The sequence below is a fragment of the Pithys albifrons genome, chromosome 22 (assembly GCF_047495875.1).
Source record: "Pithys albifrons albifrons isolate INPA30051 chromosome 22, PitAlb_v1, whole genome shotgun sequence".
Taxonomy (NCBI): domain Eukaryota; kingdom Metazoa; phylum Chordata; class Aves; order Passeriformes; family Thamnophilidae; genus Pithys; species Pithys albifrons.
Window position 1 is genome coordinate 8,829,662 of NC_092479.1, and position 25,226 is coordinate 8,854,887.

At 54.8% G+C, this 25,226-nt stretch overlaps 1 protein-coding gene across 1 annotated transcript in view; it reads left to right on the forward strand.

Annotated features, from left to right (window-relative positions):
• Window positions 1-25,226, forward strand: part of DISP3 (dispatched RND transporter family member 3) — a 78,822-nt gene extending 53,596 nt beyond the window's left edge. The window contains exons 4-24 of the mRNA XM_071575899.1: window positions 10,466-11,148; window positions 11,413-11,816; window positions 12,920-13,139; window positions 13,911-14,047; window positions 14,137-14,271; window positions 14,403-14,563; window positions 14,957-15,096; window positions 15,846-15,991; window positions 16,460-16,621; window positions 17,027-17,188; window positions 17,561-17,683; window positions 18,260-18,396; window positions 18,878-19,059; window positions 19,485-19,615; window positions 19,773-19,945; window positions 21,003-21,129; window positions 21,905-22,050; window positions 22,384-22,543; window positions 22,913-23,026; window positions 23,991-24,157; window positions 24,720-25,226. Of these exons, the coding sequence (XP_071432000.1) occupies window positions 10,475-11,148; window positions 11,413-11,816; window positions 12,920-13,139; window positions 13,911-14,047; window positions 14,137-14,271; window positions 14,403-14,563; window positions 14,957-15,096; window positions 15,846-15,991; window positions 16,460-16,621; window positions 17,027-17,188; window positions 17,561-17,683; window positions 18,260-18,396; window positions 18,878-19,059; window positions 19,485-19,615; window positions 19,773-19,945; window positions 21,003-21,129; window positions 21,905-22,050; window positions 22,384-22,543; window positions 22,913-23,026; window positions 23,991-24,157; window positions 24,720-25,082 (4,164 nt within the window). The 5' untranslated portion in view covers window positions 10,466-10,474 and the 3' untranslated portion in view covers window positions 25,083-25,226. The remainder of the gene's footprint in view (window positions 1-10,465; window positions 11,149-11,412; window positions 11,817-12,919; window positions 13,140-13,910; window positions 14,048-14,136; window positions 14,272-14,402; window positions 14,564-14,956; window positions 15,097-15,845; window positions 15,992-16,459; window positions 16,622-17,026; window positions 17,189-17,560; window positions 17,684-18,259; window positions 18,397-18,877; window positions 19,060-19,484; window positions 19,616-19,772; window positions 19,946-21,002; window positions 21,130-21,904; window positions 22,051-22,383; window positions 22,544-22,912; window positions 23,027-23,990; window positions 24,158-24,719) is intronic.

A 25,226-nucleotide genomic window follows, 5' to 3' on the forward strand; every position in this document is an offset into this window, starting at 1 on the left:
GGTACAAGTACTTAATAAGCAAGCTTGAGTGAAAGTGGAGAGGGATAGGAGTTCATACCCTGACAGCCCATGGAAGGGCAGGACAAGCTGAGAATTTTACTTGGGAAGTTTGAGCAGGTCCCTGTGTGAGTCCCAGTGGCTCTGGGTGATGCTGTGTGGTCTCTGTGCGTGCCAACATGCAGTAAATCCCAGCAGGAGAGCATTTAGCATACAGTTGGTTTAATCCTCTAATCTTATCAAGCACTGACATAAATGAGAACTGAACAGATTAATTCATTCTAAAAAATCAAACCTTGTTATATTTCTCAACGTAGTGCACAAGATTTCTCCTTTTGCTTACCTGCTTGGCTTATTTATTTTTGTATCCATTGCTTGTGTAGAGGTATCAGACTGTAGGTTTGGGCTCAGTGGTGAAAGGCACAGGTAATTGCCCTGCTGTGGTGAGAGTTTATCTGCTGTTTGGGCAGCCCGAGGGGATTTCGGGATCAGAGCCAGTAGCGTGGCTGGTGAGAGCTTGGTTGGTGGGACCTGTGAGCTGGGCAGAGCAGGGATTGCTGGTGGGTGGGTGTGTGCTTGTCACCTCCTTGGTGACAGCAGTCCTGTTCACTTTATACCCTTCTGTGCCAGTCAGGAGGAGCAGAATGTGCCCTTTGCCTTCTGCCTTCCCTCACACCTCCCTGGTTCTCTCTAGGGGGATAGAGCAGCTCTCACAAGGTTCAGCTCCGTGAATGTGTGGCCAGGGGCAGTGGAATGTGTTTCCAGAGCTTGTGATGAAGTTGAACAATGAAATATTAGTTTCTGCAGCTCCCTTAGTCTCTCCCCTGTGATACCACAGAACAGGCTATCTCTTTAAGTGATTGATTTCACACCGATTTACTTGAGCTCAGTCATCCTGTGATGCAGCTTTACCAGGGTGAATTTCCTCTCGGGTCTCTCCACACTGATGCCTTTGCTGGGGGCTGGAGCTGCCTCCTCTCCCCTTGCAGAGCAGCACCTATTCCATGAATAGCTCTGCTGCATTCAGGGAGGCTGCTAAGGAGGAAGGTGCTGTGGTGCCTCTGACTCAGACTAATGCAAGTCAATTTAAAGGACAGATTAAGTGCAGTGTGAGTATGGATTGCAGTGTCTGGCCCTTAATGAATAATTCAGGAATATGGAGGAGACAGTGTAAGAGTTAAGTGCTTAATCCAGCTCTAGGTGAAGGCAGCAAGACACTTTCCATTGACCCAGTCCAGGATGTGTTTCAGCAAAGCTTAACTATGTGTGAGTTTGTAAATTGTCCCATTGATGGCAGTGAGATACAACAACTGTCTGAATTAGCACCCAGCAGAATATTATTTATGACCCTCTTGCCTGTCATTAACCATCCTCCAGCACCTGGGGGAAGCTTTCTGAGGTCTCAGCACTGCTATTGAGCTGTGCTTTTATAGTAGGGAAAAAGAGAAAAGATTAATAACAGGAGCATCACACCAGGAAGGGCAGAAAATACAGATAGAAAACGTTGGCAAAACAAGGTTCAAAGGTTTAATTTTCTTGCTTTCTGCCGCAGATCTGGGAGCTGGGAATCCTGTCCTTGCAGCTGCTCCAGAGGGATTTCCTTTGCCATAGAGGTGCAGTTCAGCACCCGTCACTAGTGCTGATTTTTTCCACGGTAGCAGCACCTTGGACAGAGGCAGAGCAGCTCCTCCTTTAACTGAGAGTACAAAACTTCCTGTGAAAGCTGTGCCCTTGCTCTGAGCCTGCACTTCCTGGCGGTGCCACAGGATTTGCTCACCCGTGGGTGACGAGCACCCCCGTGGCAGAGCAGGGCACCCCACACACAGGCTGTCTCCTGCACTGAAATTCGGGCTTCACAGATTCCTGCCCTTTTTCCCTGGGTTGGAGTTATCTCTGCTTGCTGGGAGGAGAGCTTTGAGGAACAAGGCTGGGATACTTTCCCTGCCATCTGCCTTAAGGCAGCAGGCTTGGAAGTTGGCACAGTTAATTCCTGATCTTTGCCAAGCTCTGTTAATAGAGAACAGCTCCTCCTGAATAGAAGGCAGTTCATGTAACATAAATAGTGCAGGAGGGGGAGAGGCCAATGTGTTTGCAAGGGGGGAAGCACATCCTGGCAGTCGTCTGGTTGTTAAACTGCTGCTGGCCCTGACTCTGCTGCATCCCGGGGCACACTCAGGGCTGAGCATTGCTCTTCTCTCTGAGCTCCAGGCTGTGGGTGCTGGTACTGCTGGGGCTGGCTCTGCTGCTCCAACAGTCACTGCAGTGGAGTCACTCTGGATTTGTCCCTGGGAATGTTAACCTGGGCTCCACCTGCTGAGAGAACTACACGGATGAGCTGGTTGGGCTTCAGGGCATCCTGTCTGGTGCTGCCACTGACCTTCTGCCCATCTTATTTTTGCATTACAGGAATTTCTTTGACTCAACCACAGAGGAGGGTTCTGGGAGATCTCTGGTTTCACTCTGAGCTCCCTTGGCTGTCTGATGTTGGTACCAAGTCACAGAGTCTCTGTGTCACTGCTGCTCCCCAAAGGGCAGCTAAAGCTGAACAACATTAGCTGTAGTTTGCTTGGTCTGTATTTAGCTTCTGTTAAAGTCAGCAAAAGTAATGGCTGAGTTCCAGCAGAGCCAGACTGTGGAATCCTGCTTAATTCATTTGTGAACTTGCATCTAATCCTATCTATTTCCCTGGGGAATCAGGGCATTGGATCTGAGAGGTGTTTGCAAAGGGTTTATGCAGTTTCTGCTGCATGATGCACAAGGTGCTCTCTGCTCCTGTGGGCATGTGCTACGTGTTGAGTTGTTCCTTGGCTCTGTGTTACACTCAGGAGCTGAGAATGAGCTGCTCTTGAGGGCTGTATTAAGGTCTGTGGAGACAGTTTGGAAAAAAAACCACAAACCAACACCTAATCCTTTCTACTGTTTGGAGAACTGAACATGCAGCACACCTGAACCCAACAAGTGCTCTTTGTTCCTCCTTTTAACAAGGCAAATGAGTTCCTGGAGAAGATGGGGCTGCAAACTCAGGTGTGAACTATGAGCCCGATGGGGCATTTCAAACATGTCTGAGATGTTCCCAAAGCAGCCCTGGCTCCTGCCTGCAAATGAAACCTGGCCAAATCCTCTGGCTTTGTGTTTCCACTGCCACCTCTTTCCCTCCACCTGCCCCTCACACACCCTCCCACTTGCTCTCCAGCAAACAGCTCAGGCACCAGGTTTAATCTCCAAGCCAATTTTTATGTCCTTTGTCCTTTTCAGACCTCTTGCAGTTTCTTGTGTTTCTGATGTGGGGGAGGTCAGTCCTTCTGTCTCCAACTCTTGGCACACACACAACTGAATTCATTCCTGTGTGTGCACCACCTGCCTCCATGCCCTTCCATTCGGTCCTGCTGCAGCTCCTGGCACTGTTTGCATTTCCATTCCTCTGGCTGATTTGGGAAGTGCCTGCAGGGAGTTCTCCCTCACTCAGCCAACAAACAGCCTGTTTTCCTCAGGGCCAGACACGGGTCTGCGTCAGCATCGGGCACTGGAGTGAGTCGCTCTGAAAATCAATTTACAAACGTCTGTGCAGAAATAGCCTGTGTTTGCTGTGGAGGGGAATCCCAGGAGGCTTTGGAACAAGGCACGTTGTGAAGGGATGGAAGGTGGGGCCTCAGACTGCAGAACAGGAGAGCAGGTCAGAGCAGATGATGGGATTTTTCCCAGGAAAGCTGGAAAAACCAAAAGCAGAGCCAAAAATGTTTCCTTCTTTTCTGTGTTTTAACTGGTCCTAACAGTTAACACAAGTGGCATCTCAGCCTGTGAACACCTGGCTGAGAGTGTGGCTGCAGTGAGGAACTGGGGACAATGGCCTGAAAAGCTTTGGGTCTTTGCCAGGTGGCAGTCCCTTGTCCCCTTGGGTTGGGTGATGCCACCCATGAGCTGCTGAGCTCGTGCAGCTCCCATGGCTGTGAATCTCTGCACCTTTGGTGGTAGAAGGGAATAGGGACAAGGGTGATCTCTGCCTTGGTTTGAGCTGCTTCAGATCACAGACCTCTGGGTCTGTGCTGGGAGGGAGGAGAAGGGACACTGCTGCTCTCTCGGCTCAGTCCTGGTGGCCCAAATGTGCCATCCTGGACTCTCCCTGAGATGAATGTGTCACTAAGGGCTGTTTGCTCACCCTGAGCCCCTGCCCCTCCTCTGCTAATGGGCTGCAGGGCTGTGCTCACCAAGCTGTGCTCACATTTAATGTGAGTTTCTGCATGGCTGCTGCAGCTGGCACTGAGCTCTGAGTCCTCGTGCTGGCAGGGGCCCTGCCAACGTGCTGCTCGGGCACTGAGGCAGTTGGTCTCCTCTCCACATCCTCCCCTGCCCCTCAGCAAGTTTTCCTTCTGTTCAGAAAAGCCTTGTGTGAGCCCAGGTCCTGCTGTGGAGCAGCGAGCCATGGAACCACCAGGGGCTCCTCAGGCTCTGGGCTTTCACCTCTGCTTCCAGATCCCTCACTGCTGCTGGCAAGATGAAATAGCAGTGCTAATTAAACCAATTCCAGAAGCTGCAGGTTTTGCTGGGGGGAGGGCAGGCAACTGCTTCTGTTTCAGGGAGAGACAAGTGTGGGAGGTAAGAAAGATGTACCTGCTCAGATCCCCCTTCCCAGGCTGCTGAGAGTCAGCTCCCTGTGAGTGCCTCCTGATCCAGCAGAAAGCTTTCCATGCACTCCCAGGACCAAGAGGCCCTGCCTGTGCCACAGAGGAGCTCAGCTCAGTGCACAGAACTGGAATGGGCATTGCTGCTGCTCCCTGTTTAGGAGAGGGCCACAGCATCCCCCACCCCTCTCCTGCTGCTGAGTGGAAAGCCCTGCTGGAGAACTGAGTGACTGAAATGCTGTGGGAGCTGTGTCCCCACCTCAGACTGCAGCCTTACAGCCTTCCTGTTGGCAATCTGGCATTTTCTGATGTCAGGAAATCATAGCAGTGGAAAAGCAAGACCTTTAGATCCATCAGAGTGATGCTGGGCAGCACCTGGAGCAAGACTCTGTGACCTGTGTGACTCAACACGTGCAGGTGGGACTTTGTGCCTCCACCTTCTCTTCCTGGGAGGTCAGAGCACAAGAGCAGAGCTGGCTGAATACAAACACTTCAGGTGGAGCACTGGTAACGTTTTCTTTTAACCTTAATTGCACTTTTTTATGTTGGAGTGCAAGAAGTGGACGCAAACCAGCTGCCTGTGCTGTGGTTGGCAAGAAGGCCTGGCAGCACAGGTTGGCATTCCTGTGTTTCTTTTCCTATTGCTGCCCACAGAACCACAACCAGCAAAGAGCCAGAACTGCTGCTTGGGCTGCTGGGAGACAGCAGCTCATGGGCACAGTGAGGAAGAAATTCTCCTCCTCCTCCTCCTCCTCCTCAGGGGTGAACTGGCAGCTTATGGGGAGACTGTGGAGAGGGGCCTCAAGGAGAGGGTGTTTTGGGCAGTCCCAAAGGCAGGGTGCACACAGACATGCTATTTTGGAGCTGCAGATGGAGGAGGCAGCACAGCCAGCCCCTGTGTGTGCCCTTCCTCCTGCTCCCAGGAGCAGGTGTGGGGACAGGCTTGGAATGTGCCTGAAATGCTGCAGCTGAGCACAGAGTGGTGCCAGTGCCCACAGTGATGTGAGCAGGGAGCTGGGCACGGGCTGCAGTAATGAGGGACTGCCAGGCACTGACAGCAGGACTTGGTGTTCCTTCTCAGGGTGACAGTGATGTGGGAAGCTGGAGTTTATCTGTGAAAGAGCAGCACACAAGCCTTGGGGATGGCAGGTTATTCCATTGGCTTGGGGATTGGTGATTCCTCTCTCTGGCCTGAGAGTCCTTCCTGCAGTGATGCTTCTTGGAATAATAACACAGGGCCCTGCTTTGTGGCAGCATCTGTGTTTAATGATCTGTGAAGGCTTTGCTCTGAGCACAGGGGGATTCCACACCCATAACAAGCTTGTTCCTTTGGGCCCCAGCAGGTGGGATCCAGGGGGCTTTTGGAGTCTGCGTCAGGGCACCCAAAGGCACCAGCCAGCCCTTTACTCAGCAACAGCAGCTGGCTGGGGCTCAGACAAAATCTCAGGCATTTCTGTAGTGGTTGGTAAGTCATGTCAGAAGCACATGAGAGCCTCAGCTTGGCTGGTGCCTCTGCAGAGACCTGTGAGGGCCACGTGCCTGAGTGACAGCAGAGTCAGCCCCAGCACGAGCGAGGGAGTCGGGTGGGGAACATGGCATGGGGCTGCAAGGCATGTTTTCATGAGATTGTAACCAAGAAGCTGTCTCTGACACCTACAATAATTAGTGACAATAACCAGGAGCAAATCATTTTATCAGGAAATTAATTTTCTTTGGCAGTGATGGGCGTGTTAGCAAACTGCTCCTGCAGGTTTACCTCGGCAGCAATCCTGGATGTCAGGGCACTGAGCACACAGGGTTTAATGCCAGCAAATCCTGGTGACCTTTCCCTTTGAAAAGTGCCAATTTCAGTACTTTAAGGCATGTATTTTGGGGCAATTTGTTGTGTCCTTTTGGCAGCGTAGATGGTGCAAAATGGGCTCTCATTGTGGAGGTTGGATGTCCCTCACCAGCACAAAGGTTTTGTTGCACAGTGATGGTTATGCTTCATCTTACAGCTCGAATTATGCTCACAGAGCACAGCAGAGTGTGTGGTTTGGTGCCCACAGCCCCTGCCTTTGTCCCCCAGGAGATTTGGTGTCTTGTGTGTCAAACCTGGCACCAAAATAAGTGTCTCCTCCTTCCTTCTGAGCTGCTGGAGAAGAGTCAGGTCAGGCCAGCCCCGTTTGTTTGGCCTCAGACTGTCGTGACAGGCAGTGCTGAGGAGCTCCTGAGGACATGAATAACTCTGCCTGTGAGCCAGGCAGGAATGTAGGCAGGAGGTGGGGCAGGAGGTGGGGCAGGAGCTGGGCAGGAGTGGGGCAGGAAGTGGGGCAGGAGCTGGGGCAAGAGCTGGGACAGGAGTGGGGCAGGAGCTGGGGCAAGAGCTGGGACAGGAGTGGGGCAGGAGCTGGGGCAGGAGCTGGGGCAGGAGCTGGGCAGGAGTGGGGCAGGAGCTGGGGCAGGAGGGCACACGGGCACTGAGGAACAGGGAGCCAATCCCTGCTGGTTTTGGGGGGGCATCACCCCCTGAGTGCACTGGTGGGGCCACAGCCCCTGCCTTGGTCACTGGGCTGGGAGCAAAACTGCCCTGCAGAGCATTTACAGAAGGGCACAAAGCTGTGCCAGGCCTGAGTTTGTTGCCTGACTGGTGAGTGCTTGACTTTGCAGCTCATCTTTCCACACTGTTTTTGGCATGCAATTATGAGGAGGTCTAATCAGTGTTTGGCAGAGGCTGGAACAGGAGGCAGATGCAGGCAGGAGATCCTCAGTCATAGGCTGGGAATGCTCCAAGCACTTTGTCTCATCTGAAAGCTGGTCAAGAGATGGTAGAATCATTTAGGTTGGAGAAGACCTTTAAGATCATTAAGTCTGACTGGTTTCTTTTGTTTCCTGCTGCTTTTGTCTTAGCCAGGGTATCCAAGTGCCTGTAGGGGGGAAGAGGACAGTGAGCAGTGGAAGAGGACACCTCTTAGGAGTTAGGAGTGTGTGTGCAGGTCCTTGATTTCATAAAGACAATCCTCCATCCTCTGCACAGCCCTACATTGTCTTGATTCCTGTGGGCATACAGACTGTGGAGCTTTTAAATTGTTTTGTTGAACGTTCTGCCCAGCAAACACATATTTATATCATTACACTGTAATTCCAAGAGCACTGAGCTGCTGGAGCATTCTGATGTCATTGTGATCTGCAGAGTGCCCGAGGTCTGGCAGGTTTTCTGCTCCTCTTACCAAAGGATTGAAAGTGAGGGAAAAGGGAAATGCAAAGCACACAAAGAAAATAGATCAAACCCCTTGTTGCTGTGTTGTGATTGCAGCTGGAAAAGTGAACCTGCCTAACTAATAGTGGTGGAGCCAGCCCAGCTGCAGATCAGACCAGGGCTTTGGGGCAGCATCTCTGGGCATGTATCCCCCTGGAACAGGTTCTGGGCTGTGTCCTCAAGCTCAGGTTCTGGTCCATGGCTGAATGAAACCAACGTTTTGAGAAGTATTTTAGGAGATTCAGGGTCAGGTGTGCAGGAATGCAACACCTCTGGAAGTCAGACATCCAGCTGGAGGAAAATCATATCTAATTCTTGTCACTGTTTCATTTTCCCAGTCAGGAAAGGGCAACTTTCCATGGACTTGGTTCCAGCTGTGTGGATAAAGGGAGAGTGGGACCCGAGAAAGCCCTTCTGGATTGCGTTCCAAAGTTACACTTCTAGACCAGTCTTAGTGATTTAAGAGCAGAGCAAGACTGTGGTGCTGAGTCTTGGTGTCCCTGTGGAGTCCTCCTTTGTGTGGGTACACTAATGGTGCCCTCCAGTTGTTACCCACAGCCAGAGCTGTGCCCAGTGCCACCAGCACAGCAGAGTCCCTGCCAGCAGCTCTGCATCCACACAGAGGTGGCTTTTGGCAGGACCTGGATGCTCTCAGGGTGATTTGGAAGCACAAAGGCCACTTCTCTCCCTCTCAGCAGAACTTTATTAGCTCACAAAGGGGCCCAAAGCTGCCTTTGGGTGAAACTCCAGGAGTTTCCAGGAATACAAACAGGACCACAAACCCACTCTGCTCTGAAAGCTCTGCCCATGGGAGAAACCAGTGTGAAGTTTAATTATTCTGTCGATGAGAATCTCCCATATTACAGAAATTGTCTTTCCCTCCCCTTCTAGCCTGGTGCTTTCTTCCCTTTCTTCTTTCTCACTGGTGCACAAGGCTCCTTTCTCCTGTAAGAAGGAACAACTGAGTAATTGAAATGGAACACTAGTGAGGATTTTTTAATCTGAAAGTCAGCATTAATTAGTCAGGTCGGTTGTAATTAGCTGCCTCATCTGTCACTGCCTCTCTCCAACTTGCCAATGACTTTCTTCTATCCTGGATGTCACTGACAAAGAACTGTGTCCTGTGGGAGCTGCTTGGGGGTTTCTTCTGGTTGAGGTGCAAGTGAGTGACGGTCCCTGTGGGGCTGTTGGGCCTGAGCTGGATCCTGTCTGGTGGAAACCTGTGTGCCTTGGAAAGGGCAGAGGGAAGCCCAAAAACCTGAATACTTCCCCCAAGCAGCTGAATCCATGCCTCTTCTCTACAGGAGCAGATGCAGGGCTCCTTGGAGTGCTCTTATCCTCTGCACTTTCAGCCTGGCACAGGCTCAGCTTGCCCCGGGGCAAGGCAGAGCTTTGGTGAGGGCTGCAGGATTAAATCCACTGTGCATATCCTGGAGTTGAAAAGATAACTGGGCCATGAGTCAGTGCTGGGAGTCCCTGGATGGCATGGGAAGTGGTGGAGGGAAAGCAGGCCAGCCCTCAAGCAGAATTCAAGCAGAAAAAGTGCATTTCAATCCCCTTCTGGCTGATTTCTGGGCTTATCTCCACCACTGACTGCAATTGCTGTGTTTGGGGTTGGATGAGATTTGATCCTGACCCAGGCAGGATCTGAGGGAGGCAGCAAAGCCACACAAGTCCAGGGGCAGTGCCAAGAGGCTGTGTCTGGCTTTGGAGCCCAATCAGGTGGTAAAGCCTCTTGCTGGGGGCTCAAAGCTGTGGGTGGATGCACAGAGACACAGAGACAGACACAGATACACAGACAGACAGACAGACACACACACACACTCACACACAGACACACACACACCCCACAGGCAGGGGGAGGCTGCCACTGGCAGGGACAGCCCAGCCCAGGTGCCTCCTGCCCTGCCCTTGCCTCTCCCACAGACCAAATCTCGATCCTTCCCTGGCTCAGTCCTCAGTGCTTGTTGTCTTGGGGCTTTCCAAGGCTTTACACCAGCATCGGAATCTGTGCCAGTCTGGAGCCAGAGGGTGGCACATGTTGGTTGTCAGTCACTGTAGGTGCCCATCTGTTATAGACTGGAGTTTGCAGTCCCCGTGAGAGTGGATGGAAGAGCCTGAGTTCTAATCCCATCCTTGAGTTGAGGATTTAGCTCTTGGTTAAGAAAGTAGAGTGTGATTCCTTTTCTGCCTTATTACTATCTCGCTCTCCCTCATTTCCCTTTCTTGTCACGTGCAGGCTCTTCTGTCTCAGGATTAGAATCTTTTTCCTCTTTCTCCTCAGTAGCTCAATAAATGGGAAATTATTATGGCTCTTTACCCCTCGGTCTAAAGAGAGAATACACACACTGGTTCAGGTCTCACAGTAACTCCAGTCTGTTGAAGGAGAGCCCAGGCCGGTGGCAGGAAGGGCAGGGGTGGAGGGGAGGTAACTGTAGGTACTCAACAACCTGCCCAGGTGGCCTGAGCGATGCTTTGCTGCTGAGGGAGCTGGAATGTGCCTCCTCCCCAGCTCTGCTGCTGGGCCCTTGGGCACTGCTGTGGGTCGGTGGCTGTGCCTGGGGCAGCACTGCTGGGCCCTGCTGAGTGCTTTCCTCTGCCCTGTGTGCAGGTGCTGGACATGGACACAGAGGATGACCCCTTGTTGCAGGACGCCTGGCAGGAGGAGGAGGATGAGGAGGTGGCCTTCAGCTCCTGGAAGAGGCGAGAGGGTGCTGTGCTGTGTGGGAAGAGCCCGTGCAGAGCCAGGCCCCTGCGTGTCCCCCTGCCCATGTCTGGCTTCTGGAATATCGTTGGCTGGGTGTTCACCAACCCGTACTGTGCCGGCTCCATCCTGTTCCTGGGCTGTGCCATCCCTGCCGTGCTCGCTGCCATCATGTTCCTGCACTACCCCGCGCTGGACATCGACATCTCCTACAACGCCTTCGAGATCCGCAACCACGAGTCCTCGCAGCGCTTCGACGCGCTCGCCCTGGCCCTCAAATCGCAGTTCGGCTCCTGGGGCAGGAGCCGCCGGGACCTGGCGGAGTTCACCTCCGAGACGCTGCAGAGGCTCATCTTCCAGCGGCTGCAGCAGCTGCACCTCAACACATCCCAGCCGGGGGTTGGTGTGCGGGGCAGGCGCAGTGCCCCGGAGGGCAGCATGGGCACCCCTGAGCCCCATGGCCCGAGCCCCCCGAGCTCCCCGAGCTCCCCGAGCCCCCCGAGGCCCCCGAGCTCCCTGAGCCCCCTGAGCCCCCCGAGCTCCCTGAGCTCTGCGAGCCCCCTGAGCCCCCCGAGCCCTGGGAACAGGAGGCCCCCAAGCCCTCCGAGCCCTGGGAACAGGAGCCCCCTGAGCCCTCCGAGCCCTGGGAACAGGAGCCCTCTGAGCCCCCCAGGCCCTCCAAGCCCTGGGAACAGGAGCCCCCTGAGCCCCCCGAGCCCTCCGAGCCCTGGGAACCGGAGCCCCCTGAGCCCCCCAAGCCCTGGGAACCGGAGCCCCCTGAGCCCCCCGAGCCCTCCGAGCCCTGGGAACAGGAGCCCCCTGAGCCCCCCAAGCCCTCCGAGCCCTGGGAACAGGAGCCCCCTGAGCCCCCCAAGCCCTCCGAGCCCTGGGAACAGGAGCTCCCGGGTCGTCAGGGCAGCCCCGCGCTGGGACTACTCGGGCACCTATGTCAGTGCCAACACCCAGACTCACGCCCACTGGCGCATCGAGCTCATCTTCCTGGCTCGGGGCGATGCTGAGAACAACATCTTCACCACGGAGCGCCTGGTCACCATCCACGAGGTGGAGCGCAAGATCATGGACCACCCTCGCTTCCGGGAGTTCTGCTGGAAGCCCCATGAGGTCCTGAAGGACCTGCCCCTGGGCTCCTACTCCTACTGCTCCCCTCCCAGCTCCCTCATGACATACTTCTTCCCCACGGAGAGAGGAGGGAAGATTTACTATGATGGCATGGGGCAGGACCTTGCTGACATCCAAGGTGAGCTGAGGGCTGTGGGCAAGGGCTGGTGTGTTCAAGGAATGGATCTCCTCAGGTCCAGGCAGTCACTTGTGTGCAGCTGAGAAGGGTGACTGCCTTGCACAGTGGGCAAGAGGCTGCTGGGTTGGGCCTTGAGGAATCATCTTTTCTGTAATGGGGCCCCATTGCAATCCTTGGATCAAAGGCCCTGCAACTCCAGTCACTGGTCACACAGACCCCACAGCTGAGTGAGGGGGACAGGTGAGGGGCAGTCCTGCATGGACAGAGGTCTTCTGCTGCCCCTGGGCCTCTGTAAATGACTGTGGGTAACTGGAGCGATGCCAGGGATGAGCCTCCCTGCACTAGAGCAGATGAAAGAGCTCTGTGGGCTGCTCTGGAGCTTGAAAAGCAGCTTGTGAGTCACCCGCTGGAAAGTCTCTTCCAAGAAGAGGAGGAGGAAGGCCCTGCCTCCTCCTGCCAGCTCTCTACCCTGTTCTGTGCACCTCTAGTTGAGCAGAGGCTCTGGATGGTGAAAAGGAGGTGACTCATGAGGAGTCTGTGGGTGTGATGTGGCTGTGGGATGGAACCTTCATCTGTCTCCCAAGCCAGGCCACAGCCGCTCGCTGTCCCTGAGCCACACAGGGAGCAGGCAAAGAATTAACTCCCTCTGCTCCAGTGTGAGCAATAGTTGTGTACCATGGCCCAGCAGAGCCAGGACCTCCTCTTCCCTGGGCACTGCTGAGTTCTTGTGCTTCCCCGTGTGATGGAGCAAATATTGTCCCAGTGTACAGGAAGGAAGCACATCCAGCAGTGGGAGTGTTGATGGGGATGTTGTTTGCATTGCTGGCTGGGCGAGCTGTGGGTCAGGTCAGTCAGGTGGAATGTGTGTCCCTGGTGGGGGAACTGTGTGGAGGCAGCACTGGAAGCAGAGTCACAAAGCAGAAGTGGAATGTGAGCCTTTGCAGTCCAGCTTTCCCCATCTGTCCTTGCTCTCTGCAGGGCAGTGACACTCAGCATCACTCTGAGGAAGGACAGGATCACTCCCAATTTCCCTCTGTCAGACCCTGTGCCTTGCTAAGACAATCAGTGAGGACCTAACAAAGAGGTGCTGCTCTCTCCCCCAGGGTCCCTGGAGCTGGCCATGACCCACCCTGAGTTCTACTGGTACGTGGACGAGGGCCTGTCTGCCGAGAACATGAAGAGCTCCCTGCTGAGGAGCGAGATCCTCTTCGGGGCCCCCCTGCCCAACTACTACTCGGTGGAGGATCGCTGGGAGGAGCAGCGCCGCAAGTTCCAGAGCTTCGTGGTCACCTACGTGGCCATGCTGGCCAAGCAGTCCACCAGGTGTGTGCAGGCAGGGCAGGGGCTGGCTGGCAGCAGGCAGGGCAGGGTGGGAACAGGCCTGGCAGGGTGTGAAAGCTCTGCCTCAAGGCTCACACGGGCTGGACGTGCCTCTCTGTGCCCATAACCGTGTGCTGTGCAGCCTCACTAGGCAGGAACTGGGCACAGAGGGCTTGGCATCCAGCTCAGACTGCTGGTCAGCCTTGAACAGTGGCCATGGCATCGTGCTGCAGATGAAGGAGAGAAAGCATCTCCCCTGAAGCTGGGCTCATGCACATCTCAGAAATCCAGTTCCACTGGCTCAAACAGAGCTGCCTTCCTCCTCTGAATTTCTCCCCAGCTGTTCTGAGGTAGGGGCTGAGATGGTCTTTAGGCAAGGCATCAACCTGCACATCCAATCCTGCTTTTGCTTTAGTACAGAGGGATGGGGAGAGGAATTTCAGAGCAGGATAAGTTTCAGGAAATGCAGGCTTTTTTAACCACCAGGTCTGTATGGCTTTGTTGAGTAGAGCTTTACTTAAGACTTCTGAGAGAGAGGAGGTAAAATAGAGCTAAAAGAGCTCTTTATTTTTCTGCCTTCTTGTGTGAACTTCACCTCCAGCAGCTACCTCATTCAACCTGCTCTCACCACTCTGAGCTGTTTCCTCAGAGAACTGCCAGGTTATTAGAGCAGTGACCTCCTTTGGCTCTGGAGGAGACACTGTGCTTTAAATCACCTGCTCCTTTTTCACTCAGCTCTGCCTATTCCTCTTCTTTCATATCTTCCCACCCTAGCAAAGTCCAGGTGCTGTATGGAGGGACAGATTTGTTTGACTATGAAGTGAGGAGGACTTTCAACAATGACATGTTGCTGGCCTTCATCAGCAGTAGCTGCATAGCTGTCTTGGTGTACATCCTCACCTCCTGCTCAGGTAGGCTGTGGTCAGGGCAGGTGGGAGGGGTCTGTTCTGCTGGGGGTGGCCACAGATACTATTCTCTCCATGTCTCTTTTCTGCTCTAGTGTTCCTGTCCTTCTTTGGCATTGCCAGCATTGGGCTGAGCTGCCTGGTGGCTCTGTTCCTGTACCACGTCGTGTTTGGGATCCAGTACCTGGGTATACTCAATGGTGTGGCTGCCTTTGTCATCGTGGGCATTGGTGAGCACGTCCCTCCCCAAAGCCTCCCCCCAGGTGTAATATTTGCAGGTCAGATGTCAAGGGGGAAATGAGATTTTTAGCATGTGGCACTGCTGTGAGCAAAGTCTCAGCACCTCTGCCCTCTCTGCCAGGGGTGGACGATGTCTTTGTGTTCATCAACACGTTCCGCCAGGCGTCGCACCTGCCGGACCTGCGGCTGCGCATGATCCACACGGTGCAGACGGCGGGCAAGGCCACCTTCTTCACCTCCCTCACCACGGCTGCAGCATATGCTGCCAACATCTTCTCCCAGGTACCTGCACCTGTGGGGTTTGGGGTTTGCCGTTCTGCCAGAGGGCCTGAAAGAGTGGGGACCTGCCAGCACCGTCTGTCCCTCCTCCAGCACAGGGGGAGGCCAGACCTGCTCGCCCTGCAGGGCTGTCCCTTACCTGCTGTCAGGCACTGGGCACTCTCCCTCTATCAGCATCCAAGGCAGGATTTCCTGTGCCACTGACCAAACAGGGTCCAGTGTTGTCAGCCTCTGTCTCAGGGCTTTACCTCCCAGCTTTGCTGACTCCCATGGCTGAGGGTGAGGTCAGCGTGTGCCATTCTCAGGTTCCTCCAGACATCTCTTTCTTGCCTGCTGCTTGTCCAGCTCTCCTGCCCCAGCTGATCCCAACTCCATGTTCTCTCTCTCTTCACGCAGATCCCAGCTGTGCATGACTTTGGGCTCTTCATGTCTCTGATTGTTTCCTGCTGCTGGGTGGCTGTGCTCTTCACCATGCCAGCTGCTCTTGGAATATGGACCCTTTATGTGTCCCCACTGGAGGGCTCCTGCCAAACCAGGTGAGCCCTGGAGCCTGTGGATGGGAACCTGCGGAACTCACAGGCAAGGCAGTGTGCAAATTCCTGCCCTATCATCTCAGTTACCTTCATTCCTCTCAGGCAGCTTGGCTTTGGCTCTGTCAGAAGGGGAATTTAAGTTCTGCCTAGAGGAAAAGTTCCAGACTAGAGGAAAATGGAAGGGTCAGGTCCCAGTCTCATGGTCTGGGTCTCACCAGTCTGCCCTGGTATGTGCAAAGGTGCCTCCCAAGAGCCAGACTCTGCAATGCCAGTCAATCCTCTTGGTTGAATCCCAAGGGGTATTGGAGACACTTGAGTCCTCAGAGAGCACTTAATGCTCAGCTAAACTTCAAGCTCTGGAGACACGAGCCCTGCAAGGCAGACAGATGCTCACTGCTCCTGCCTGTGAGCACAAGCAGGACATGCAGATTTGTTTGAAAGCCAGCACCTTTCCCCTTCCCTGCTCCTTAGCAGTGCAGGTGACCTGGCCTGATTTAATTCATTAGCAGGGAGATGAAGTCCCATCACTCAGCACCCACTGTGCAGAGCTCAGCCCTGCTCTGTGCCTCCAACCCAGCCCTGACCTCTCAGCACTGAGCCATGGAAACTGCTCCTGGCAGTGCCTGTTGTCTTTCCAAGTAATAAGGGCAGGCTGTTGCTTCTCTCCTTGCCACTGAAGGAGCCCAGTGGTAACTTTGCTGGGTATGTGGCTCAAAACTCTTGCCTTTGTCTCTTTTTCTGCTCCAATCCAGCTGTAGTCAGAAGTGCACCAAAAAGAGTGCCTTGCACCTGGCTGAAGATCTCTTCATTGCCTCAGAGGCCTCCTCCAGAGCGGGCAGAGAGACCTTTCCCTATCTGGACGATGACATCCCACTGCTGAGCGTGGAGGAGGAGCCTGGTACGTGCCTGCTGGGTGGGATCCCACTGCCTGTCCCTCCTGCAGGTCTCCCTGGCCCTGCACTGGTCCTTGCCTCAGGTCTCCCTCTTGTAAGCTGGAGATGGTGCTGGTACAGGGGTTGTAGGAGTCAGGACTCACCAACAGTTGTAATTTGCTTTGAGATCTTCAGTGGGTGTCAATATCTGCTTTCTGACTACTTTGTTAATTCTCTTGGGTTCAATGTGACCTGCTCTCTGGAAGCATTGATTGGGGCACGAAACTTCTAATCCACAGCACCAAGACAGCTCACCTGGGAGCAGAGTTCTCCTCTCCTCCCTGCCATTTGGACCACTGCATTTAGGAAGCAGGAGACAGAATACTTTGTTGTTCTCCAACATCACCTCCCCAGAGCAGCTCCTCTGTCGTGCCACAAGGAGAGATCTCTGAGAGGTGCTCATGACACTGAGACTTTACTTCTCTCTCTTGTAGTCCTGCTGGAAATGGGAGATGTGCCCTTGGTTTCTGTGATGCCAGAAAATCTGCAGCTCCCTGCAGAGAAGAGCAACAGAGGGCACCTGATAACTCGTCTGCAGGAGCTGCTGGAGCACTGGGTGCTGTGGTCTGCAGTGAAGAGCAGATGGGTGATTGTGGGTAAGGAAGGAGGGAGGGATTCCATCTGCATGGATTTTAGAGGGTTTGACAGCATCTCAGTCAGTCCCCAAGCCTTGATTATTAGTGACAAGAGATGAGGAAAGGGCCAGGGTAAATGGCTTCTGGTGCAGTGGAAGAGGCCTTCCAGAACAGTCAGTCCCCAAGGGAACTGCATGAGGGACTTTGCCATCCCTTTCCTTTCATTCAGATAGAAAATGGCAAGTCCTGCTGGGGCTTTCCAGGCATGGGGCTCATTCCAGGAAAGCCCAGCTGCCAGTGTGCTTTGGAGGTGGTTCTTTTCCAGCTGAAAACACCATCCTTCTGCCACGTGGCTGCTCTCTGAGTATGTCCTGAGTGCCAGGTGCATGTGGGGCCCCACACACTGACCTGGCCTTTTCCTTGCAGGGCTCTTCCTCCTTGTCCTGCTGCTGTCCCTGTTCTTTGCCAGCCGCCTCCACCCTGCCAGCCGTGCCCCCGTCCTGTTCCGGCCAGACACCAACATCCAGGTGCTGCTGGACCTGAAGTACAACCTGAGTGCTGAGGGCATCTCCTGCATCACCTGCTCAGGTGAGAGTGCTGGTGCCCACCTGCAGGGCTCAGGTGTCTCCCTGGGCATGGGATGGACCCTGTTGAAGGGAGGCACACACTGGAGTGGGATGCTTGAGCTGCTGGACAAGGGGAATATTTTGAGTAGTATTTCCTGCTTTAGTCAGGAGCTGTCTGAGTGTTTCTTCTGGAGCAAGTCCCTCATAGTCCACGAGAACTGACTACTTCTGTTCATAAGTGCTGGTCTCCTGTCAGTGGCCAGCTGGAGGTCTGGGGCTCTCAGTTCCTACTCAGGGTTTGGAGTTCAGCACCAGAGTCCTTGGTGTGCACAGGGCTGGTCTGTCCCTTCTCATGCCATTCACTCTTTCCTCCCTGACTAACCTTGTGGGACAGGTTTGTTTCAGGAAAAGCCCCACAGTTTGCAGAACAACATCCGGACCTCCTTGGAAAAAAAGAAGAGGGGCTCAGGGTCACCCTGGGGAAGCAAAGGCAGCATCAGTGACACAGGGCAGCAAGGTGAGTGGGGCATGGTGACTGAGCATTGCTGGGGCCAGGGCCCAAGGGTCCACTCAGGCAGAAACTAAACCATGTGCTCCCCAAAGAGCTGGTGGGGAATAATTCTCTTCAGGCCTGCCCTGCTGAGCCCCAGTGCTGGATGTCAGGGGAATCTTTGCAATCCCACTTTCCCTGAGTGACTCCTGCTCTCCAGGACATAGTCCTATAACCCAGGTGGCAGTACAGCTGAGTGACAGATCCCTCTCATCTGAGTACAGGGCTGGGAACTCAGAGATTTTTGTTCTGTGTCACAGCCTTGTTGACAGGTCAAGAGGAGTAAATTCAGCCTGTTTTGCAGTGATTTTGAAGATAAAAAGAGTTACTGAGCCAGGTCTTGAGCTGACATTAGCCCTCAGGAATTACTGCAGCTCAGGATATGTTTGTGCCAGCCTTTGGAAGGTGTGCTGTGCTGCCAGAAGGCAGAGGCTGTGCCTGCAGTCCCAGAGGAGACAGCAGACCCTCCTGTGTCCTGTCCATGTCTGTAGGATTTGCTGATCGAGAAGTACCAGCAGCCCTCATGCCCTCTGTTTTCTTCAGATCTGCAGGGCACTGTGTACATCTCCAAGTCCAGGAGCAAGGGCAGACCTGCCATCTACAGATTCTCCCTCAATGCCAGCGTCCCTGCGCCCTGGCAGACGGTGTCACCGGGGGACGGGGAGGTGCCTTCATTCCAGGTGAGTCAGTGCAGGATGTTGGACCCCTCTGCCAAGAGTGCAGCACTCAGCAGGTGAGCACAAGAGCCTCCTCCTGTCTCTCCACGGGGTCCTGGGTAGCTCTGGGTGACATCTGCAGTAAGGCAGTTGACAAGGAAGGCCTTGTGCCTGGCACTGTTAAAGACTATGCCCTGTAGTGCCACAGCACCTCCCTGTTGCTGTTGTGATGTGACTGTCAGCAATGGAAGCAGAACTGGGGGGTCAGTGGAGCAGACGTCACCCCCATTGAGCCCTGGCCACTGGGAACTGGGTGCTGAGGGGCCTGTCACATACTGGGCAAGCCTGGGAAGGGGAGGGCTGGGGCTGGCTGGGGCTGTGCCTGCAGTGCCCGCTCTGTGTGGCTGTGCCAGTGCTCAGGGAGGAGGGGAGTGTGTGATGCTGACGTGCAACAGGCTGCAAGCCCGTGGAGTTAAGTGTCTGTTTTCATTAATCCATTGCTTAGGTGTATAGAGTGCCTTTCGGTAACTTCACCAGGAAGCTGACAGCTTGTGTGTCCACAGTAGGGCTGCTTAAGCAGACGAGCCCCAGGAAGTGGATGATGACCACCTTGTCCTGTGACACCAAGAGGGGCTGGAAGTTCGACTTCAGCTTCTACGTGGCCTCCAAGGAGCAGCAGCGAACACGGTAACCTTGCAGCTCCCCTCGTGGCCAGGCAGCAGAGACAGCACAGCTGACTGGGAGGCCTAATGGCCAGTGCCAGTCCTGCCCTCAGCTGGTGACATCCATGGCCCTGGATCTCAGTCAGGATGTGCCCCATGTCTGCAGTCATCTTGCATGCCCACAGCATCATCACTGTGCCAAAGGCCTGACAGGTGCAGGGCTGTGACTGACTGGGGGCTTCTTTGGGTGGCTGATCTTGTTGCTTGCCCTTACCCCCCTGAACTCTGGGGCTCAATGTGGGCAGCACAGAATAGCAAAGGCTTGGGGGGTCCAGGTCTGGCGATGCTCCCCTTTCCCTCTGTTCCCTGAGAATGTCTGTTCCCACGTGGTGCTTTGGCAGAGCATCCTCCCTGCTCTGCCCTTGGTGACCACCTGTCTTTGCTGCACAGGAGGTTGTACTTTGCCCAGTCACACAAGCCCCCCTACCATGGCCGTGTGTGTGTGGCACCGCCAGGCTGCCTGCTCAGCTCCAGCCCCGACGGACCCACCAAGGGCATCCTGTACGTTCCCAGCGAGAGAGGTGAGCAGAGGAGCCCCTGCCTGGCTGGCAGTGCCCGGCTGGCAGTGCCCGGCTGGCAGTGCTTGGCTTAGCTGTGCCCACCTGGCAGTGCTCAGCTGGCAGCACAGAGCTGGCCCTTCGTGCCAGCCTGGTGACCAGCCTGTCCTCTGTGCTGCAGGGCCCAGGGCGAAGCCATCGGCCACGTCGGGGTTCAACCCGTGCCAGCAGGAGGGCTGTGGCAAACCGGCGGCGCGGCCACTGGTGGACACCGGTGCCATGGTCTTCGTGGTGTTTGGCATCCGTGGCGTCAACCGCACCGGCCAGCCCGGCAACCACGTCATCGGGGACATGGTACACGCGGGCACTGGCGGGCATCGGCGGGGCTGACCCACAGCTGGGCTGACCCACAGTGGGCAGGGCTGACCCACAGCAGGGCAGGGCTGACCCACAGCAGGGCAGACCTACAGCAGGGCAGGGCTGACCCACAGTGGGCAAGGCAGACCCACAGCCAGGCAGGGCTGACCCACAGCCAGGCAGGGCTGACCCACAGCCAGGCAGGGCTGCAGCAGCAGAGCTGGTGGTGCTGTAGGAGCCAAAGACACTTCTGCTCCAGCAAATCAACTAATAACAGAGATCAGAAAAGGCCTTACTGAAAACACCTCAGAATTCTCAGAAAATCCCTTTGAGTGCAATATATTACCTTCTAATTTCGAGTCTAAGTCTGGCTTTCCTGAGGATTTTAGGAACAAACCCATCTTGAGCTCAGTATGAAATCTCACTTCAAATTTAAGACTGAGGGAACTGATAATTTTCTATAATGGTTTATCTTGTTATGAGATATTAACGTGAAAGAATAAAAATCAATGACTCTAGGGAAAGGTTACTAAATGTGACTTTTCTAGAAACAGCTTATCTCCCAGATCTGATACCCTGACACATTCACAGCCTTTCCCCAGGAAAATTGTGCTTAGATATGTTCACTTGGCTGATGCACTTCAGCTTTCTGCTGTTCTCCTTGCCCTCTGAGCTGGGGGCAGAATCAGCCTTTGCCTGTGCCCTCTGAAGGGCAGTGAGAACCACAGGCAGTGGGATGGGCCCAGAGCTGGAGCTCAGTGCTGGGCCCTTCCAGGGGCTCAGACCTGCTCCTTAGGCAGACCCCAAAGGCTGTGGTGGGGCATGGTGGCTGTTCATTGTCAGGTTTCTGTGGTACTGGCTGAGCTCTTGGGGGTGGGCAGGACATGCAGCTTCTCCCTGGGTTACCTGGGGGGCAGAGCTGTCTGCTGGCTTTGCCCACTGTGCTCTGGGTAAGCAGCTGGTCCCAGGCTGTGTACCAGGGGGCTGGAAGGGTTCTGCCTTGCCCTGTGTGCCTCACGTGTGGTGCTCTTGCTGTTGTGTCTCCTTGGGAAAGGGCAGCGTTGTCTACGATGACAGCTTCGACCTCTTCCGAGAGATTGGCAACCTGTGCCGCCTGTGCAAGGCCATCGCCGGCAACGCCGAGCTGGTGAAGCCTGGAGGGGCCCAGTGCCTGCCCTCGGGTAGGTGGCACTCACCCTGCCTACACCAGGCTGCCCTGAGCTGGGCTCCTCAGCTGCCAGCCAGGAGGGGTGGCTGCTCTTGCTGCCTCCTGTCCTTCCTGAGGCAGTTTGGCTGTTGTGCTTTCTGGGACATGAGAAAGAAAAATGGCCTCTTTGGGATTTAATCCAGGAAGATAAGAACAAAATTGCATCTGTTCTTTCCAGACATGGGTATTGCTTGTGATACACTTTAATCTTCTGAATCAGTAAATATGTTCTTAATAGCTGCTGAATAACCATCAAGTCACACCTGATCTCATGGCAGTGAGGTCACTCCCTGCCTCTGTGGCTTTACACCCCTGACCGGGGACTGTCTGTCCCAGCATCAGAGGTCACAAGGGTGTGGAGCTGAGCCTCAGAAGTCCATGCTGGCTTCTGCCCAAAAGCCAATCTCATGCCTGCAGCAAACCCCTGCCAGGCCCTCAGCACTCGCTCTTTGTGCTGCTTCCTGGCAGCTGGGCACACACAGCAGTGGCAGTGTCCTGTGCCATGCTGATGGCACAGAGGGTCCTTTCAAGCTACAGCAGCTGAGGGCTCTGGGGCCAAGACCTCAAGGGCTTTGGCAAACCAGATTGGCAGCTGCTGACAAGTGGGGCCTGCAGCTTTCTCTTGGGGTTCTCTTTTTGGGTTGTTGGTTGTGGGGTTTGGTTTGGTTTCTTTTTTTTTAATCCCCTTGCTCCAAAGTGCTTCCTTTCCCTGTCCTGCCCTTCATCCCTTGCTCTTTCTTTCTCTCCAGGTTACAGCATCTCCTCCTTTCTGCAGATGTTGCACCCTGAGTGCAAGAACATCCCTGAGCCAAACCTGCTGCCTGGGCAGCTCTCTCATGGGGCAGTGGGAGTGAAGGATGGGAAGGTGCAGTGGATCTCCATGGCATTTGAATCGGTGAGCACATGGCATTGCCATCTACCCTGGTGACAGTTCCATCTTGTGACTCCTGGGGGTCTGTCTCTGCTCTTTCTGCACTGGCCACTTCCATTTGCAGCTGTAATTTGGTGTCTCTGTGTCTGTGCCTTGTTGCAGACAAATACATGCACTCATAAGTTGAAAGAAGTGGCAGCTGGTGCCACAATTAGCTCAGGCAAAAAGCTGCTGGCAGATTTGCCCAAATGCCACTGCCAGTTCTTCCTGGTGCTGCCACTCCAGCTGGCTTGTTGTGCCTCTTCCCTTGCCACACAAGCAGAGCAGGACACCAGTGACAAGTTCCTCTTGTTACAGACAACCTACAAGGGGAAATCGTCCTTCCAGACCTATGCTGACTACCTGAAGTGGGAGACATTCCTGCAGCAGCAGCTCCAGCTCTTCCCAGAGGGCTCTGCTCTCCGCCACGGCTTCCAGACCTGTGAGCACTGGAAGCAGATTTTCATGGAGATCATAGGCAAGTGGCAGCCATGTTTCTGTCCTGGGGACCCCCTCTGATACACCTTCACAGCACCCTCCATCCCATCTGGTGGGCACAGGGGAAACCTTCAGTCCCTTGCCATGGCTGTGCAGCTCCCCAAGCCTGTTCCTGCCCCAGACAGTGGGCACTGTCAGTCCCAGCCAGAGCCCAAGGAAGCAGAGAAGGGAGGGGACTCAGCCCTGCTGAGGTGACATTCATTGATGTCACCTTTTTTCTACTCTCATGCTCTCCTGCCCATCTCCCCAGTGGGAGTCCTGCCTGCCATGGTGCCAACAGGGACACAGTGCCCGTCTCATCCCAGCTGGCACCTTGTGGGAGTCCAATCAGGTGGCTCTTCCCTTGCAGGAGTGCAGAGTGCCCTGTATGGTCTCGTCCTCTCGCTGGTCATCTGTGTGGCTGCCGTGGCCGTGTTCACCACACACATCCTCCTCCTGCTGCCAGTGCTGCTCAGCATCTTAGGTAACAACCCCAATTCCAGTGTGTTGGGCTTTCCTTCCTAAAGCTGGTGGGTTGTGGCATTGCTGAGTCTCTGGTGATTGGAACTGAATTGCTCTCTCTCTGTGCAAACCCTTTTGGCCTTCCAGGAGTCAGTCCTGGAGAACAGACTTGCTAAGTGAACAGAAGAAACTCTCAACAATTGCACAAGAACCTCACTGGGAAAGTAGATTTGTGTGCCTAATTCCCAGTGTGTTTTATCTACACAATCCCTTCTATTTGTTTAAATAAGGGTTTTAGCTACACAAATGCCATCCCTGCCTGTTATGTATAATAATGTGATTAAGTCCCACATGCTTTGAATAACAATTGCATTACTTCCCAAGAATCTGCACCATGGCTGTGGTTTCCAAGCAGTGGGAGACGTTAAAGCTGAATATTTTAGCAGTTTTGTTAGTATTTGAAGCAAATTTGTAAATAGTTCCCTCTCCTGGCTGGTGATTTGATGATATTGTGGTCTAAGTGTGTTGCTAAACTTCTCACTTCAAAAATCAAATCTATCATTTTTGAAACCACTTAGTCTCCCACACATGACTCACAAACAAACATCACTCTTGCCTTTCAAAAAGTAACCACGTGTGTAATTCCAGCAGCAAAACAAGGCCCCCTTCCCTGTGGTGCCTGTGCACACACACACCTGCCTGGGCTCTGGGTTCATTGAGCAACAACTGGCCCAGATTGGCATCACTCTGAGGTAACTGGGTGCTCCATCATGAGCCCCAGCAGGTCTGGCTGCCTTATGGAATGGCCCCTGTGGCAAGGGAAGGTGAGGGCAGTGTTTGTGGCAGGAGGGTGTGCCCAGCACTCTGGCTGGCACAGACCTGCAGGGAGATGATCCCAAACTCCCCAGGGACTGGGGTGTGTCAGTGGGCCTGGGCAGCAGTGCCAGAGTCCTTCACATTTGCCTGACATCACCTTCCTCACACAGGGGTCGTCTGCTTGGTGGTGACCATCATGTACTGGTCTGGCTGGGAAATGGGAGCTGTGGAGGCCATTTCCCTCTCCATCCTCGTGGGCTCCTCTGTGGATTACTGTGTGCACCTGGTGGAGGGCTACCTGCTGGCAGGGGAGAACCTGCCCCTGCACCAGGCACAGGTGAGCCCTGCTCCTCCCAGAGCCTTGCAATGGTTCCTCTCGTGCCCTCTGTGCCCCTTGCCTGGGATGCAGGACCCATGATGGGCAAGGGGGAACGTGTCCCACCTCCCTCACAGCATCCCTGCAGTGTTTGCTGCTTGTCCAGGAGCTCAGACTGAGCTTGTGTACCTGAGTACAGTGAACCCAAGTGAGGGTCCAGCCCACGTGGTTTGCCCCTTTCTTACTGGCACAGCTGTGCCCAAAGCAAGCCCTTTTCATGTCCAAGTGAAGACAGTCTGTGCTGGAACAGCCCTACTTGTTCTTAACCTCTGCAAATTGCCTTGCTGTGCTCCAGCTCTTTTCTGGCCTCCTTCACACCTTTTGTCTGTCTGGGGAGATGGAGACCACCCAAAGCTTGGGGTCTCTGGTGCCAGGTGTGGGGTGTGCCTGCAGCAGCCGTGTGGGGGAGGCCCAGCAGTGACTGCTGTGGTGGAGGAGGCACAGAACCCAAACAGCCCATGGGTGTTTGCCTCCCCTAAACCCCGAGTGCACCCTGAGCGTGCCCTCACCCCTGTGCCCGCAGGACCCCGCGCTGTGCCGCCAGTGGAGGACCATCGAGGCCGTGCGCCACGTGGGCGTCGCCATCGTGTCCAGCGCCGTCACCACCGTCATCGCCACCGTCCCCCTCTTCTTCTGCATCATCGCGCCCTTCGCCAAGTTCGGCAAGATCGTGGCTCTCAACACGGCCGTGTCGCTGGCGTACACGCTGACCGTGAGCACGGCCCTGCTCAGCACCATGGCCCCGGGCACCTTCACCCGCAGCGGCGCCTCCTGCCTGCGGGCACTGCTGGCCGTGCTGGGGGCGGCGCTGCTGGCGCTCGGTGCCGGGCTGGCCCTGCTCAGGAGCGGCGTGGGGATCCCCCTGCCCGACGGCACGGCCCTGTGAGCATCACCCTGCCCGATGGCACAGCCCTGCAGGAGCCTCTGCCCGATGGCACAGCCCTGTAGGAGCCTCTGCCCGACGGCACGGCCCCATAGGATCCCCCTGCCCGACGGCACAGCCCTGTAGGAGCCTCTGCCTGATGGCACA